We start from the raw sequence: 16,477 nt of genomic DNA on the forward strand, positions 1-16,477 counted from the left end.
GTGTGCCAGTGCCTGTGTGTTTGCTCAAGCATGTGCGTGTGTGTGTGTGTATGTATGTGTGTGTGTGTGTGTGTGTGTATGTGTATGTGTGTGTGTGTGTGTGTATGTGTGTGTATGTATGTGTGTGTATGTAGGAAGTTGCTCCGCTACATCTGGGGCTAATGATCTTGTTCTCCAGGGGAAGAAACTGATTAAGTGTTTATGTGAATTCCTGTCTTCTGGCTTGCAGCCATGTTGGTGACACGCCAGACTAGACCTGCATGACAACAACAACAAAAACAAGATACCATCTCTAACCCAGAAACCAGCCCCTCCCCTGCTTTCACCACTGCTCTCCCTCTGCTTTTCCATGTCCATCTACCCCGCCTTCCCTCCTTCCACCCTCTGTCAACTACCCTCCTTTACCCCCCCCCCAACTATCCTCCTTTACCCCTCCCCAACTCCCTCTTTTCTTTCAATTAACACCTACATCACCTGCAGCACCAGGCTTTTCACTGCTAAAAGGGTGTGTGTGTTTCCCTGCCTGTGTGTGTTCCACCACCTACCTCAGTGAAAGGTTATTAGTGCAGTTGGCTCCACTGGTACCACCCAGCACAGCAGATACTCGTTATGTCCCAAATGTCACCCTATTCCATATATAGTCCACTACTTTTGACAAGGGCCCATGGGGCTCTGGTAAAAAGTAGATCACTATGTAGTGAATAGGGAGCCATTTGAGACTTCCCCACTGTAGTTTACATTTTATCTCCATGAGATAGCGCAACTGGACTGGCTACAGTGTCAGATATGCCACATGTGGTCTGAATTGTCAGAAGGAAAATGTGTATCATGTATCTCTCTTAAAATGAATCATGTTATCGGTACCTCTACTGCAAGGTTGTCTTTCATCACGTCATAGCTTTATCCTTGCCCTGAAATGGACGTCCAGCTTGGGTCCCTTTTCTCCCCTAGCATCCACTCTCAAAATGCATTGGAAGAGAAGGTCTAAGTTTCCTCACCTCAGATCTTTTCCTCTAATACAATTTGAGAAGTAGGCGAGGAAAGAGTAAGCAAGGAATTGAAGAAAGCGTATTTTAGAAAGAGCCCATCCATGGTCGTGTCTGAAAACATTTCTAGCTGACAAATCCTTGCATCCTCCGTCCTTGTTTCCACCAGTCCTCTCCTCCCTCTCAAAGTGCATTGGAACAGAGTACCCAAGATCCCTCCCCTTGGGCCTTCTCCTCCAAAGAGCTTTGAGAGGAAGGTGAGGAATTGAGTAAACAGAAAAATCAAGGATTTGACAGCCAGTAATGTTTTCAGACACAGCCCATGCATGGTCTTTTGCGTGGTAAACCTGGGTGCGAATCAGGATGGAACACGAACAACACTAATAATGCATCACAGCTTGATAGCTTTAAAGAGCTAGAGAGGCAAACACACCCACAGTCACTCACTTTCACTCTCTCTCTCTCAGTCCAATGAAACACACATTGACAGCCGGTGGTCGAGAGACAAGACCTCTGTGGTCCCCTTAAGGTTCTATGGTCCCAGCTCATTTTATTTACAGAATACATTCATAAATACAGGGGTGAGTAAATCACACCACACAGGTGGTCATGTGCAGAGGAGGGCAGCGTTCCAGGCTACATTGCATACACCTGCCAGATATGACAACATCAGATTTCCCAGCTAGATAGGTGTTTAACGTATCAGCTAACCACATATGATTTAGCAGTCTGATACCCAACTGCATTCTGCAGTTAATAAAATGGCATGTATCCATTGGTTGATACAATGTCTGCAAAGTAGTGTGGCCTGGAACACAACCTAGACTACAGACACGTTGATGCTGAGTCACAAGACGGGACATATCATGCTCACAGTGCTCTCTGTCAGGGGGAGGGAAAGGGGAATAAGGCCAACTCAAGCCCCATAGCATATTATTTTGTCTTAGACCCCGCCTGCCTGGGTTCAAGCAATAGCCGAAAGCTTCACAGCTCTGGGATCATAGTTTAGAGCTCAGGCTCAACTCTGTTTGCTTGTTCAGGAGGGTTTATGGCAGATCTGAGGCCTGTGCAGGATGCATTGAAAGCCAAAAGAGTCTATGTATGCATGTACAGTTAGGCAGTGCAGTGAGTTAAATTTGCTGTCTTCTGTTCTTGTGGCTCTTCAAAACAGACGGCGCTTCTCCTCAAAGGAAACCAGGTGCATATAGAGAGAGACACTAAATTGTCTTAACCCACAACTACTAAGCACGGGTCCTGTGCGGCACTCTAAACGGTGGTCATGACTTTGAGGGAGCCCGTGCGGAAGCGCAGGATCTTCTTCTTGAGCGCGTGGGAGGCCTTGATCTTGACGAAGGCTTTGGGTTGCAGGGGGGCCCCAGCTGGAGCGGTGGCCGTCAGGGGGGAGGAGAGCTGAGGGGGGAGCTGCTGGGGCCACACCAGACCTCCGCTCTCGTCTGAGTCACTTGACAGCGAGCTGGAGGCCGGCGAGTCTTCACTCAGGCTCGACTCGGACTCGCCCTGCCCAGGGTGGGGGTAACGCTCCTCGGGCTGACACAGGGTTGCGAGCTCTCGGTCCAGGTACTCCAGATGGGGGTGATGATGCGGGTGTGGGTTGATGTAGGCATAAGGTGGAGGAGGAGGCCGGGGTTTGCGGGTGCGCCTGGAGCCCTGGTCAGCTGGGGGCGGCTGTGGAGGCTGCTCAGCTTCATCCTGGCTAAGCTCAAGGGTGGAGCGCCAGCGGCGGTAGCCTGTGCTGCCCGGCTGGGGCCTCTTCCCCTTGGACTGGCTTCCGCGGCCGCTTCCTGACCCTGATCCTCCCCCGTCTCTCTCCACCGTGCTGTACTTGCGTTCAGGGACGCCCCGTTGCCCATTGAGGCTGTTCTCAGACTGGGACCTGCAGGCTCGTCTTCCAGGCTTCTTGGAGCCTACTGGCCGCTCCCGCTCCCTCTCTCTGTCTCTCTCCCTCTCCCTTTCCCTCTCCTCGCTAAAGCGACACTTCTTGGGGGCGGCTTTAGATTTGGCTTGCTGCAGCTGCTGTGGGGCCGGCTGCTGTTGAGAACCCCTCACTGGAGAATAGGCGCCCCGGCTGGGTTTGGGTCCCCCAGGGGCCCCCCTGTGGGAGTGGGAGTGTGCGGAGGCCCTGGCGGTGGGGGCCCGGAGAGGTTGGGCAGGGATGTACTGGGCGTTGACCAGCTGCTCGTCAGGCGAGGGAGGCGAACGGGGCGGGGGAGGGGCCGGGTAGCCGTGGTGGTAGGGATGGGGTGAGTCGGCAATGCATGCGTATGGCTCCTGGTCCAGGCTGTGGCAGGCCCAGGATGCAGGGGGACCCTCAGAGGGAGGGGGACCAGCGGCTTGGTGGTGGTGGGGGTGGTGCTCAGGGATGGAGGCAGCGGGTGGTGGAGGCAGGGGGTCCTTGCGGCAGAGGCTGCTCTGGCGGGCCACGGTAATGGCGGTGCGGGGCTTGCAGGGCCGAGGGGACAGGGCACGCCGCTGGATCAGGCTCAGGATATATGTCTCAACACGCTGGGCCTGACGGTAGTCCTCCTCCGTGGGCTCCCCCTCCACATCCAGCCCTCCTCCTGGCCCTGAGCTGTGGTCCCAGGCCCAGGCCTTGTCTTCCCCCTCGCCGGCCCCCTCGGCGATGCCTTCCAGGGAGGGGTAGGGGGCCGAGAAGGAGAGGGGGACTGTGGGGCGGGACCCGGATTCTGGCTGTCCTTCCCGATTGGCCACGAAGAATTCCCCTGGAAAACAGAACCAATAACACAGTTATAATCAGACAAAGCAGAGAACAACACCACAGACAAGAGAACCCACAGACATGAGAACCCACAGACATAAGCTAATGATGCATCTACAGTGAGATTTTGTCATTCGGATCAACTTTATTTGGTCAAGTGCTTAAAAAGACATACAAAAAGACGTACATACAACATGAAAACACAAACTACACAAAATAATTAATTCAAAGTGCTATGGCTACACATTTAAAGTGAAAGTGCAATATGCCGTATACTCGAGGGACCAACACACTATCTATTACAGCCTAAAGGATGTTGGAGTGTGTCAGGACACAAAATTGTGGAACCACGCTCATTTCAAACCAATAGTTTTTGCCAATTTGGTTTTCTATACAAAACTGAGACTTTACCTTTATCCCAGATGAAATTAGACCCATGCTCAAATGGGCTATGGCGCTTCTGAAGAAATGCCATCTCTAGTCACTAGCCTGCAGTAGCACTTACAGTATTGTCTGGCATTGCTGACAAACTATCATTGAAAAGGAGCACATTATGGGAAATAGGTATACAAACCCACTCAGGTGAATGAGCAAACATACACCAGGCACCACGGACGTAGCTCTAGCTGTATGTACAATACACAGCTGCAAAAACAGCAGACACTGTTTATTATGACCAGGCGGTTACAGACACAACACAGACTCTGTTCCAAATGGCACCCTATTACCTACATAGTGCACTACTTTTGACCAGGGTCCTGCACTATATAAGGAACAGGGTGCCATTTGGGGCGTAGACAGTGTTCTGTTGAATCCTTCAGATAGAATGAGCAGCTGAGGTAACAAGAGGTTGACCACCAGGGATCTACTCTACTGTACAATGGCACCCTATTTCCTTTTGAGGGCACTACTTTTGACAAGGGCCCATAGGGTTCTGGTCAAAAGCAGTGCACAATAAAGGGAATAGGTTGCGATTTGGGACACGCCTTCTGTTTTCCCTAAACTAGTCTGCTGCATCCCATAGGGACGCATTCCTTTTAGGAACGTCAGCTTAGCACAGCCACGGCCAGACTGTGTAAGATGCACTCTAACAGTGTCTATGTACAGTATGTGTGTGTCTTTGAGAGTCTATGTATGTGTGGGTGTGTGAGTGTTAATGTCTGAGAGTCTCTCTGCCTGTGTGAATGTATGTATGTATGTATGTATGTATGTATGTATGTATGTATGTGTGTATGTGTGTGTGTGTGTGTGTGTGTGTGTGTGTGTGTGTGTGTGTGTGTGTGTGTGTGTGTGTGTGTATGTATGTATGTATGTATGTATGTATGTATGTATGTATGTATGTATGTATGTATGCGAGAGAGAGAGAGCGAGCAAGAGAGAGACTGTAAGTGTGTGTGTGTGGCGTGTGTGTCTCTAACATGCTACAGTGAGTATCTTTCTCTCTCCGACTGAGTCTGTACAGAGCAGCCTTGTCTTAATCCCATGACTATAATCTAGGCCCCTGCATAATCACCACAAGACAGTCCACTGATGCCATTTCACATCAAAACATGAACAACCAGTCTCTCCTTTCACCCCTCCACCAGTACCCTAATTTATCAATGTCACTGGGCACAGGCAGTCCCCTCTTTAACCAGGGGTTCCCAAACTTTTTCACTCTGGCCCCCCTTCCAGCATTGAGGAACTGTTCCCAAGTATTCCTAGGCATAATAGAGAGATGTGATCATATACAAATGTAAGCAAGGTTTGAAATTATTATATTTTAGTCAAATAATATCTGTTTCCAACTCTCGCGGTCAATTTGCTAATTATATTCTGGCCCCCCAACCATCTGCTCAATAAAAAATGTACCCTCGGCTGAATCTATTGATGATCCCTGCTCTAAGGTATGCAATTACTGATAGGACAAGAGGAAAACTGATGATGTATTACCCAATATCAAAATTTCACCTTGTGCATTCTACTATTCCCACTTTCAAGAGTAAGTTGAAAGCCGGACTGGGTTCCTTCTTTTGGGGGGTAGGGGACACCCGCGCCCCAGCTGCCGACCCGTCACACCCCTCCTTTTATTTTTATTTCACCTTTATTTAACCAGGTAGGCTAGTTGAGAACAAGTTCTCATTTGCAACTGCGACCTGGCCAAGATAAAGCATAGCTATTCGACACATACAACAACACAGAGTTTCACATGGAATAAACAAAACATACAGTCAATAATACAGTAGAACTAAAAGAAAACAAAAAGTCTATATACAGTGAGTGCAAATGAGGTAAGATAAGGGAGTTAAGGCAATAAGTAGGCCATAGTGGCAAAGTAATTACAATATAGCAATTAAACACTGGAATGGTAGATGTGCAGAAGACAAATGTGCAAGTAGAGCTACTGGGGTGCAAAGGAGCAGGATAAATAAATATGATAAGTATGGGGATGAGGTAGGTAGATAGATGGACTGTTTACAGATGGGCTATGTACAGGTGCAGTGATCTGTGAGCTGCTCTGACAGCTGGAGCTTAAAGCTAGTGAGGGAGATATGAGTCTCCAGCTTCAGAGATTTTTGCAGTTCGTTCCAGTCATTGGCAGCAGAGAACTGGAAGGAAAGACGACCAAAGGAGGAATTGGCTTTGGGGGTGACCAGTGAGATATACCTGCTGGTGCCCGTGCTACGGGTGGGTGCTGCTATGGTGACCAGTAAGCTGAGATAAGGCGGAGCTTTACCTAGCAGAGACTTGTAGATAACCTGTAGCCAGTGAGTTTGGCGATGAGTATGAAGCGAAGGACAACCAACGAGAGCGTACAGGTCGCAATGGTGGGTAGTGTATGGGGCTTTGGTGACAAAACGGACGGCACTGTGATTGACTGCATCCAGTTTGTTGAGTAGAGTGTTGGAGGCAATTTAATAGATGACATCACCGAAGTCAATGATCGGTAGGATGGTCAGTTTTACGAGGGTATGTTTGGCAGCATGAGTGAGGGATGCCTTGTTGTGATATAGGAAGCCGATTGTAGATTTAATTTTGGATTGGAGATGCTTAACCTCTTGGAACACTAGGGGCAGTATTTAATTTTTGAAAAAACGTTCCCGTTTTAAACAAGATATTTTGTCACGAAAAGATGCTCGACTATGCATATAATTGACAGCTTTGGAAAGAAAACTCTGACGTTTCCAAAACTGCAAAGATATTATCTGTGAGTGCCACAGAACTGATACTACAGGCGAAACCAAGATGAAACTTCAAAAAGGAAATGAGCTAAATTTGAGGCGCTGTTTTCCATTGTCCCCTTATATGGCTGTGAATGCGCCCTGAACGAGCCTACACTTTCTGCCGTTTCCCCAAGGTGTCTGCAGCATTGTGACGTGTTTGTAGGCATATCATTGGAAGATTGGCCATAAGAGACTACATTTACCAGGTGTCCGCCCGGTGTCCTTTGTCGAAATTGGTGCGTAATCTCCAGCTGCAAGCATTCTTCCATGTGATTCAGAGGAGAGAGCAGATTTCCACGAACGATATATCATCGAAGAGATATGTGAAAAACACCTTGAGGATTGATTCTAAACAAAGTTTACCATGTTTCAGTCGATATTATGGAGTTAATTTGGAAAAAAGTTCGGCGTTTTGATGACAATTTTTTATTTTTTTTGGTAGCCAAACGTGATGAACAAAACGGAGCGATTTGTCCTAAACAAATAATATTTTGGGAAAAACTGAACATTTGCTATCTAACTGAGAGTCTCCTCATTGAAAACATCTGACGTTCTTCAAAGGTAAATTATTTTATTTGAATGCTTTTCTTGTTTTTGTGAAAATGTTGCCTGCTGAATGCTAGGCTTAATGCTATGCTAGCTATCAATACTCTTACACAAATGCTTGTTTTGCTATGGTTGAAAAGCATATTTTGAAAATCTGACATGACAGTGTTGTTAACAAAAGGCTAAGCTTGAGAGCTAGCATATTTATTTAATTTCATTTGCGATTTTCATGAATAGTTAATGTTGCGTTATGGTAATGAGCTTGAGGCTGTATTCACGATCGTGGATCCGGGATGGCTTGAATCAAGAGGTTAATGTAAGTCTGGTAGGAGAGTTTACAGTCTAACCAGACACCTATAGTCGTCCACGTATTCTAAGTGATAGCCGTCCAAAGTAGTGATGCTGGACAGGCGAGCAGGTGCGGGCAGTGATCGGTTGAATAGCATGCATTTAGTTTTACTTGCATTTAAGAGCAGTTGGAGGCCACGGAACGAAAGTTGTATGGCATTGAAGCTCATCTGGAGGTTAGTTAACACAGTGTCCAAAGAGGGGCCAGAAGTATACAGAATGGTGTCGTCTGCGTAGAGGTGTATCAGAGAATCAACAGCAGCAAGAGCAACATCATTGATGTAAACAGAGAAGAGAGTCGGCCCGAGGATTGAACCCTGTCGCACCCCCATAGAGCCTGCCAGAGATCTGGACAACAGCCCCCCCGATTTGGCACACTGAACTCTGTCTGAGAAGTAGTTGGTGAACCAGGCGAGGCAATCATTTGAGAAACCAAGGCTGTCGAGTCTGCCAATAAGAATGTGGTGATTGACAGAGTCGAAAGCCTTGGCCAGGTCGATGAATACGGCTGCACAGTAATGTCTCTTATCGATGGCGGTTATGATATCGTTTAGAACCTTGAGCGTGGATGAGGTGCACCCATGACCAGCTCTGAAACCAGATTGCATAACTGAGAAGGTACAGTGGGATTCGAAATGGTCGGTAATCTGTTTGTTAATTTGGCTTTTGAAGACCTTAGACAGGGTAGGATAGATATAGGTCTGTAGAAGTTTGGGTCTAAAGTGTCACCCCCTTTAAAGAGGGGGATGACCGTGGCAGCTTTCCAATCTTTGCGATTCTCAGGCAATACGAAAGAGAGGTTGAACAGGCTAATAATAGGGGTTGCAACAATTTCGGCAGATACATTTAGAAAGAGAGGGTCCAGATTGTCTAGCCCGGCTGATTTGTAGGGGTCCAGATTTTGCCGCTCTTTCAGAACATCAGCTATCTGGATTTGGGTGAAGGAGAAATGGTCAGAGGCCAGAGGTGTATTGCCCCACAGTTTGGGAACCACTGCCTTGTACAACACACTGCATGTGTCCACAATGGCACCCTATGCCCTATTTAGTGCACTATGTATGAAATAGGGTGCCATGTGGGATGCAGACATCTCATAAGGGGTCTAATGCCAAGATATGTCCACATCCCATGCCTGATTTCTTGACCAACCAGGTTATTATCGTAGAAGATCCAGTACCTGGCTAAATAAAGGTATACATTGGTTGTGTGGATCAACCCCAAATGAATGGAATATGCATAGCAAATCAGCTAATTTCATTCATTTTAGATAGTGGCATAGCTGGATCTACAAAACAGATGGCCTGGGACATGGATCTATCTAAAAAAAAATAGCACTTTTTTGTAGTGTAGTGTCCAGAAAATAAAAGCACAATACAACACTGTGCCTCCCCCAACCCCTCTTTCACGCTGCTGCTACTCTCTGTTTATCATATATGCATAGTCACTTTAATAATACATTCATGTACATATTACCTCATTTGGCCCGACCAACCAGTTTTCCCACACATTGGCTAACCAGGCTATCTGCATTGTGTCCCGCCACCCACCACCCGCCAACCCCTCTTTTACGCTACTGCTACTCTCTGTTCATCATATATGCATAGTCACTTTAACCATATCTACATGTACATACTACCTCAATCAGACTGACTAACCTGTGCCTGTATATAGCCTCACTGCTGTTATAGCCTCGCTACTTTATATAGCCTCGCTACTGTTATTTTTCACTGTCTTTTTACTGTTCACCTAATACCTTTTTTGCACTGTTGGTTAGAGCCTGTAAGTAAGCATTTCACTGTAAGGTCGACGCCTGTTGTTTTTTGTGCATTGGTCAAATAAAATTTGATTTGATTTGATGCTCTTACCAACTGAGCCACACAATAACACTTAAGTCTCAGCCAAATGACCTTTGGGAGTACTGGTATGCAAGTGCAACAGTCTGTGTTTCCTGTGGATGGTTGTTTCTACAGTCATTGGGTATGCATACAGTCTCTTGCTTACTTTTCTTATGAACCGGAACACTAACTGATTTGAATAGAAAGAGACTGCCATGTTAACTTATATCCACCTTCACTTGTGTGACTTTGTCGGCCGTAGACGGGTGGGTCCCCCTTATATTATATTGGCCTCTCACTCTAGATTCCATTGTAATCTCTTTAGTGTAGTAGTGAGCTTTTTCTTTTTTCATTTGTTATAGTCTTTCTCTGCATGCCACTAAGAGTAATTTTAGGTCTGTGCATTTTTTAAAGGTTATGTTACTGTGAAATAATAAAAGTATAGTAAGCAAGTAAGTACAATTGGGTCCCGAAAATAACTACAGAAGAGTATCCACTCTTAAAAGACTTACACAGCATCTTTCATTTGACTGTAGCTGAGGAACATTCAGTTATGAAGAGAGGACTGGTAGCACATCATTACTAGCCTAGCTTGGAATGTAGGAGAGTCTAGTGTTTTTCCAGTTCATTTAGTCTTTTTCTAAGGGAGATATACTGTGTTGTTTTTCACATTGAAAGCGAATGGCACGTTAGTCATTTAGCCATTCCTAAAGGCATTTGATGCCTCTCAAGGTTTCCTTTTCTTCACCTGTGAAGGTTTCTCAAAGCGTTTTTTCAACATGCCACCCTCAATCTCCAAATAGCCAGCCATCTGTGTATATTTTGAGGTAAATGGCACATTAGCCATGGATTTAAAACTCTGGGAGCCGAAAGTACATTTTCATTGGATGGCTCACAACTCTCCAAGCCAAGTAGTTTTCAACTCCTAGCAAAAATGCTCCTCTGAAAATGGAATCCATTTATCAGTTTAATTTCCTGCACTGATTCATAAAGCACAAGACCTACGCAGCCCTCGGCAAATCCTGCTATATCACATACGACTTTGGGTCTTTCTCCAAAAAGACTAGCGTGAAATATACAGTACAATACAGTAAGAATGAGGTGAGATAGGGGTGAGATAGCTATACAGATGTAGGATCTTTATTTGAGCCAGTTTGCTACAGAAGGAAAATAATACTGCAGCAACAGGAAATAGTAATAATTATGTGGATTATAATTCATACACATTTTGTAGGGGTTGATACATTTTTTTTTAGGGAAAATTAAGTCTGAAATTTCATGGCGGAAATGGCAAACTTTTGAACCCTTTTCGAAACTCAAATACACTACAAGTTTGCATTTCCTTCTATCCAGGAAAATTCTCTGCAACAAAAGAGTGATCAAATTAAGATCCTACATCTGTACGGAGCAGTAATGGGCCTACTGTGGGGTCATTTAAGTTAACCATTCTAAAATGGCGCCGACGCGTCTGCCTGCAATTGTTCCTGCCAGGCTACCAAACCACCTCATATAATGATGTCAGCCTCTGAGCCAAGGAGAGAAACTAAATGGGTCTCGGTGACGACTCTCTCTGATGGAACTACAGCATAAAGGCCTGGAACTAGAGCAGGCTCAAGCCCTTGACTTGAGTCCAGAGTTGAGTCACGGTTCCCTAGGATGAGGTCTAAAAATATTTGAAACTATATTTTGTCATGTAGAATGTTAGCTGATAAGGCTAGCTGCTAGTACAGTGGCTATCTAGCATGTTGACTTATGCAAGGGAGAAAGGCTTTATGACAGAAAAATCACAACTGGTTGAGTCAGAGTCGAGTCACAAATCATGAAAATCGTGACTTGAGTCCGAGACTCAGGTAGTATAACACTGCTTTCTCCAACACCGAACAGTCATACTACCGAATATTGCTACGCTGTGTTTAGCAGAAATACTGTATGATAGATTGAACCAATGGCAAGGTTGCAAAATTCTGGTAACTCCCCCAAAACATTTTCTCCAGAATTCCCAAAGGAAGGTTTCCCATATTTACTGCTTATTGCCAGCTGATTCCAGGAATCTTCCCACCAGAATATCTGGAAAACCTGGGAATTATGCAACCCTCCCTACTTAAGGGTCCAATTTGTGCAGTGTTACCTGAGCTGGGCCGAATGTCCATCAGCTCAGTAGAGGCCTCCACCGCATTATCCTCTGTATCCATCCTCAGCTCCCCAACCTGCTGCTCCAGAGATGCCATCAGACCACATGGAGTACACTGTAGACTGCTCTGGAACACAATGAGAGACATAGAATCAGGGTTAGAGACTGTATTTGGATGTTCCACACACACACACACACACACACACACACACACACACACACACACACACACACACACACACACACACACACACACACACACACACACACACACACACACACACACACACACACACACACACACACACACACACACACACAGCCCAATCTCAAATGGCTAGTGAAGGATAGGAACAGCATCGGCTTTGGAGAAGGTTAAAGCTGTCAAAACAACAGCCCTCAGCTGACGTGAAGAACCGAATATATTACAGACAGAAGGAGAGAGAGAGAGAAAAGAAAAGAAAGAGAGAGAGACAAAGAGTGAGAGAGAGAAGGGGGAGATAAAAGGTAGACAGAGTGAGAGATGGAAAACAAGAGACAACGGTGGCACCGTAATTGGGGAGGACGAGCTTATAGTAATGTCTGGAATGGAATAAACAGAATGGTATTGAACAAAGTATACATATGGTGTCCATGTATTTGATACCATTCTATTTACTCCATTCCAGCCATTATTATGAGACATTCTCCCCTCAGCAGCCTCCTGTGCTATAGAGGTGTACAGAGTTACACACACACACTCTGCTGGCTTATAACGTCGGGCGTGGTTTGACTAGCTGAGAAGGTAGAAAAGCCTGCTGGTCATGTGGTAGAGAAAGTTCCATATTTACAGTAATTCAGAGGAGAGAGGAGAACTCTGGGAATAACGCTGAGACGTCTGTGTGTGGGCACACAAGCTGACACTGACAAAGCACACCTGCACACAAATTGTACACTTCGAATGAAAACTCACACCGAAAACCCACACACCGAAAACCCACAAACTGATTGAAAAACTCAAACATATTTTGAGTCCCCCACCCGAACAAATGCAGACACACACACACACACACTAGACTCGCTGGGTGAGCCTGCTGTGAAACTGAAGTGAAACATCTGATGGAAAGGGGGGTTCCACAGTGCAGCTAAGAACAAACTAACTCCCTAACAACCCATAGCCTTACTCAATGGTTTTCACTGTGTAAATCAGGGCTTCTCACCCAGTAAAAAAATACCATATAAAGGCAGGGAAGCTGTGGGTTAAAAACACAGACATGCTGACCTGTCCATGACATAATGGTGAACTTACTGGAAAGAGGGGAAGAGTTGTGGAGAGAGAGAGAGAGAGACAGAGAGAGAGAGGAGAAAGAGATAGATAACAGGGAGAGAAAAGGATAAGATTTTTGTCTTACTCAGCCATCCTTGTTTTATGTTTGCTTTGACAATGTAAGCAGTGATGTAAAGTACTTCACTAAAAAGTACTACTTAAGTAGTTTTTTGGGGTATTTATATTTTTGACTACTTTTACTTCCCTACATTCCCGAGTGGGCTCCCGAGTGGTGTAGCGGTGTAAGGCACTGCATCTCAGTGCTAGAGGCGTCACTACAGACCGAGGTTCAATTCCAGGTTGTATCACAAATGGCCGTGATTGGAAGTCCCATAGGGTGGCGCACAATTGACCCAGTGTCGTCTGGTTTAGGGTTTGTCTGGGGTAGGCCGTCATTGTAAATAAGAATTTGTTCTTAACGGACATGCCTAGTTAAATAAAGATGAAATAAATAAAGATTATTTAAGAAAACATTGTACTTTTTACTCCATACATGTTCCTTGACAACCAAAAGTAGTAGTTACATTTTGAATGCTTAGCAGGACAGGAAAATGGTCCAATTCACACACTTATTAAAAAGAACATCCCTGGTCATCCCTACTGCCTCTGATCTGGTGGAGTCACTAAACACACAGGCTTCATTTGTAAATGATGTCTGAGTGTTGGAGCCCCTGTCTCTCCATAAATAAATAAAAAACAGGAAAATGGTGCCGCCTGGTTTGCTTAATATAAGGAATTTGAAATGACTTATACTTTTGATAAGTATATTTTAAACCAAATACTTTTAGACTTTTACTCAAGTAGTATTTTATATGCGTGACTTTCACTTTTACTTGATTCATTTTCTATTAAAGTATCTTTACTTTTATGAAAATTGGGTACTTTTACCACCACTGAATGTAAGTGCCCTTACTTTCCATACCAATACGTTGAAAATAAACTGAGTTGAAAGAAAGAGAGGGAGAGAAAGAGATCAAGACAACATGAAAGAGGGGGAAAATGAGGGAGGAACAGGATACACAATCACCACTAGTCCCTGCACACCATGCATCTTGTCATCACGAATGAGTCTTTTTCCGTTCAGCCTGTGAGTCTCAATCACCCTGACAAAACGCCAGCTCGAAAAACAAAAACTCTTTCTATAGCCCTAGTGGCCTCTCCCTTCCCCCTCCCTCTCCCCCTTCCAGGGGTCCATAGTTGAGCGACCTGTCAGACAGGGAGCAGGCCCGTCACTCAGGCCAGGGTCAGTCCAACACCCTCAGGGAAGAGGGGGGGGGAACAGGGGATGTAAACATACCACCCTGGGCTGTCAGTCTCACCCCCATCTCTCTCTCTAGTAAGACTGAGTCAGTCTTTGTGCTCTCAGGAACTTTAACTGCAGAGGGGAGAGGAGGAGGGGAATTAGGGAAGAGTGGGAGGAGGAGGGGAATGAGGAGGAGGGGAGAGAAGAGGGAGGGTAAAGATGTTAGAGAGGGGGATGAATACATTCACTAATTTGAGGGTTATCGGGGTAGTAGTACGACAGGTAGTGCTGGTCTGGAACAAAAGCCTGCCAGGATTGGGGGACTAAAGTTTGGTGACCCTTCCCCACAGTGATTTCTCCATGCCTCTTGAATGGAAGTGGAGTTGATTGGTGTACTTGGAGTGGTAATCACATAATACAGAAGATATAGGGCCAGAGCCTTTATAGTTTTGGCCTCTATAGGGTTAACAGCGATTTGATCTCAGGGATTATACACACAGTCGCTGTGAGGTGTGTGTGTGTGTGTGTGTGTGTGTGTGTGTGTGTGTGTGTGTGTGTGTGTGTGTGTGTGTGTGTGTGTGTGTGTGTGTGTGTGTGTGTGTGTGTGTGTGTGTGTGTGTGTGTGTGCAGAGGAAACGTGCCCATTGAGCCGGTGTTGTCTCACTTGAGTGACTCCTAAACCCACACACAGGTCCTTTCATCCAGCGCATGCATGACATTAGCCCAGTTCATTTGCACACACGTAGACACACACAAGCTATAGAATAAGCCCAAGCCATGCTCACCCTGTGCATGTCTAAAGCTTGTTACATAATGGCACAATAAGTGGATGACTTCTTCATTCATTTGATTATGCTAGTCTGGTAGGGTTCAAGGCCACGTGTCATGTTGGCATCACTGTTAGTAAAGACATGATACAAGAGTTCAGTTTACAAAGAACAAGCGGATACAAGAGGGCAGCCCGACCGAGAGCACAAAACCTTAACTAATTTCCAATGTTGTTGAAGTAAAGTTTGGATGTAACTCAGTTCATCTTAAGTGTATCCCATGTGTTTTGTATGTCATACAGGATTTTTAAGCACACAGTATAACTCCAAATCATGTGAACCACTAAAACGTTTTAAACAGAAATTGCCTCGAGTTACACCCTTAACTGCAGTAAAGCATTACTCCATGTCCCTCCCTCCCCTACATTTCATCTCCCTAAGTGATTATTTTCTCTCTAAATGATTCAAGCCATCTTTAAAAAGTAATTAAATATGACTTAAACTCTTGACTCATTTACGAGCTGCTCTGAAGTTACTTCCCATGACACTGCAGTGATTATTCGCCCCTAAAGCCGACACCGCGACAGCTCTCAAAGAACTACAGCGGACTTTGTGCAAACTGGAAACCGCATATCCTGAGGCTGCATTTATTGTAGCTGAGGACTTTAATAAAGCAATTCTGAGGAAAACTCTCCCAAAGTTAACACATCGGCTGCACTACTCACTCATCGAGAACTCTGGACCATTGCTATTCCTCCTTCCAGCACGGCTACAAAACCCTCCCCCGCACTCCCTTCTGCAAATCAGATCAAGGCTCAGGTAGCTTAGCGGTTAAGAAAGTTGGTTCGAAATCTGCCATTCTGCCCTTGAGCAAAGAAGTTAACCCCCAACAACACCTGTACCCTGGGCTCCGATGACGTGGACATCAATGAAGGCAGCCCCCGCACCTCTCTGATTCAGAGGTGTTGGGTTAAATGTGGAAGACACATTTCTGTTGAATGCATTCAGTTGTACAACTGACTAGGTATCCCCTTTTCCCTGTCCCTTTCCCCATTCTGCTCCTCCCTTCCTATAGGCATAAACTTAAACAGGAAGTTCATGTGGTAAGGACTGTTCAATGTTGGTCTGACCAATCAGAATCTATGCTTCAAGTTTTGATTACGTGGACTGGGATATGTTCCGGGTTGCCTCTGAGAATAACATTGACTCAGTTCATCAGGAAGGGCCTAGAGGATGTTGTTCCTACTGTGATGATTAGAACTTACCCAAACCAAAACGTGGATAGATGACAGCATTGAGCAAAACTGAAAGCGCAAAACCACTGCATTTAACCACGGCAAGGTGACTGGGAACATGGACGAGTACAAATAGTCCA

At 45.5% G+C, this 16,477-nt stretch overlaps 1 protein-coding gene across 2 annotated transcripts in view; it reads right to left on the bottom strand.

Moving 5' to 3' along the window:
- Positions 1-1,483: 1,483 nt before the first annotated feature.
- Positions 1,484-16,477, bottom strand: part of LOC118389849 (dapper homolog 1-like) — a 41,383-nt gene continuing 26,389 nt past the window's right edge. For both annotated transcript variants that reach the window (XM_035779758.2, XM_035779759.2), the window contains 2 exons: positions 11,784-11,913; positions 1,484-3,727 (listed from right to left, as the gene is read on the bottom strand). In XM_035779758.2, the coding sequence (XP_035635651.1) occupies positions 2,253-3,727; positions 11,784-11,913 (1,605 nt within the window). In that variant the 3' untranslated portion in view covers positions 1,484-2,252. The remainder of the gene's footprint in view (positions 3,728-11,783; positions 11,914-16,477) is intronic.

The sequence above is a fragment of the Oncorhynchus keta genome, chromosome 11, assembly GCF_023373465.1.
Source record: "Oncorhynchus keta strain PuntledgeMale-10-30-2019 chromosome 11, Oket_V2, whole genome shotgun sequence".
Taxonomy (NCBI): Eukaryota; Metazoa; Chordata; class Actinopteri; order Salmoniformes; family Salmonidae; genus Oncorhynchus; species Oncorhynchus keta.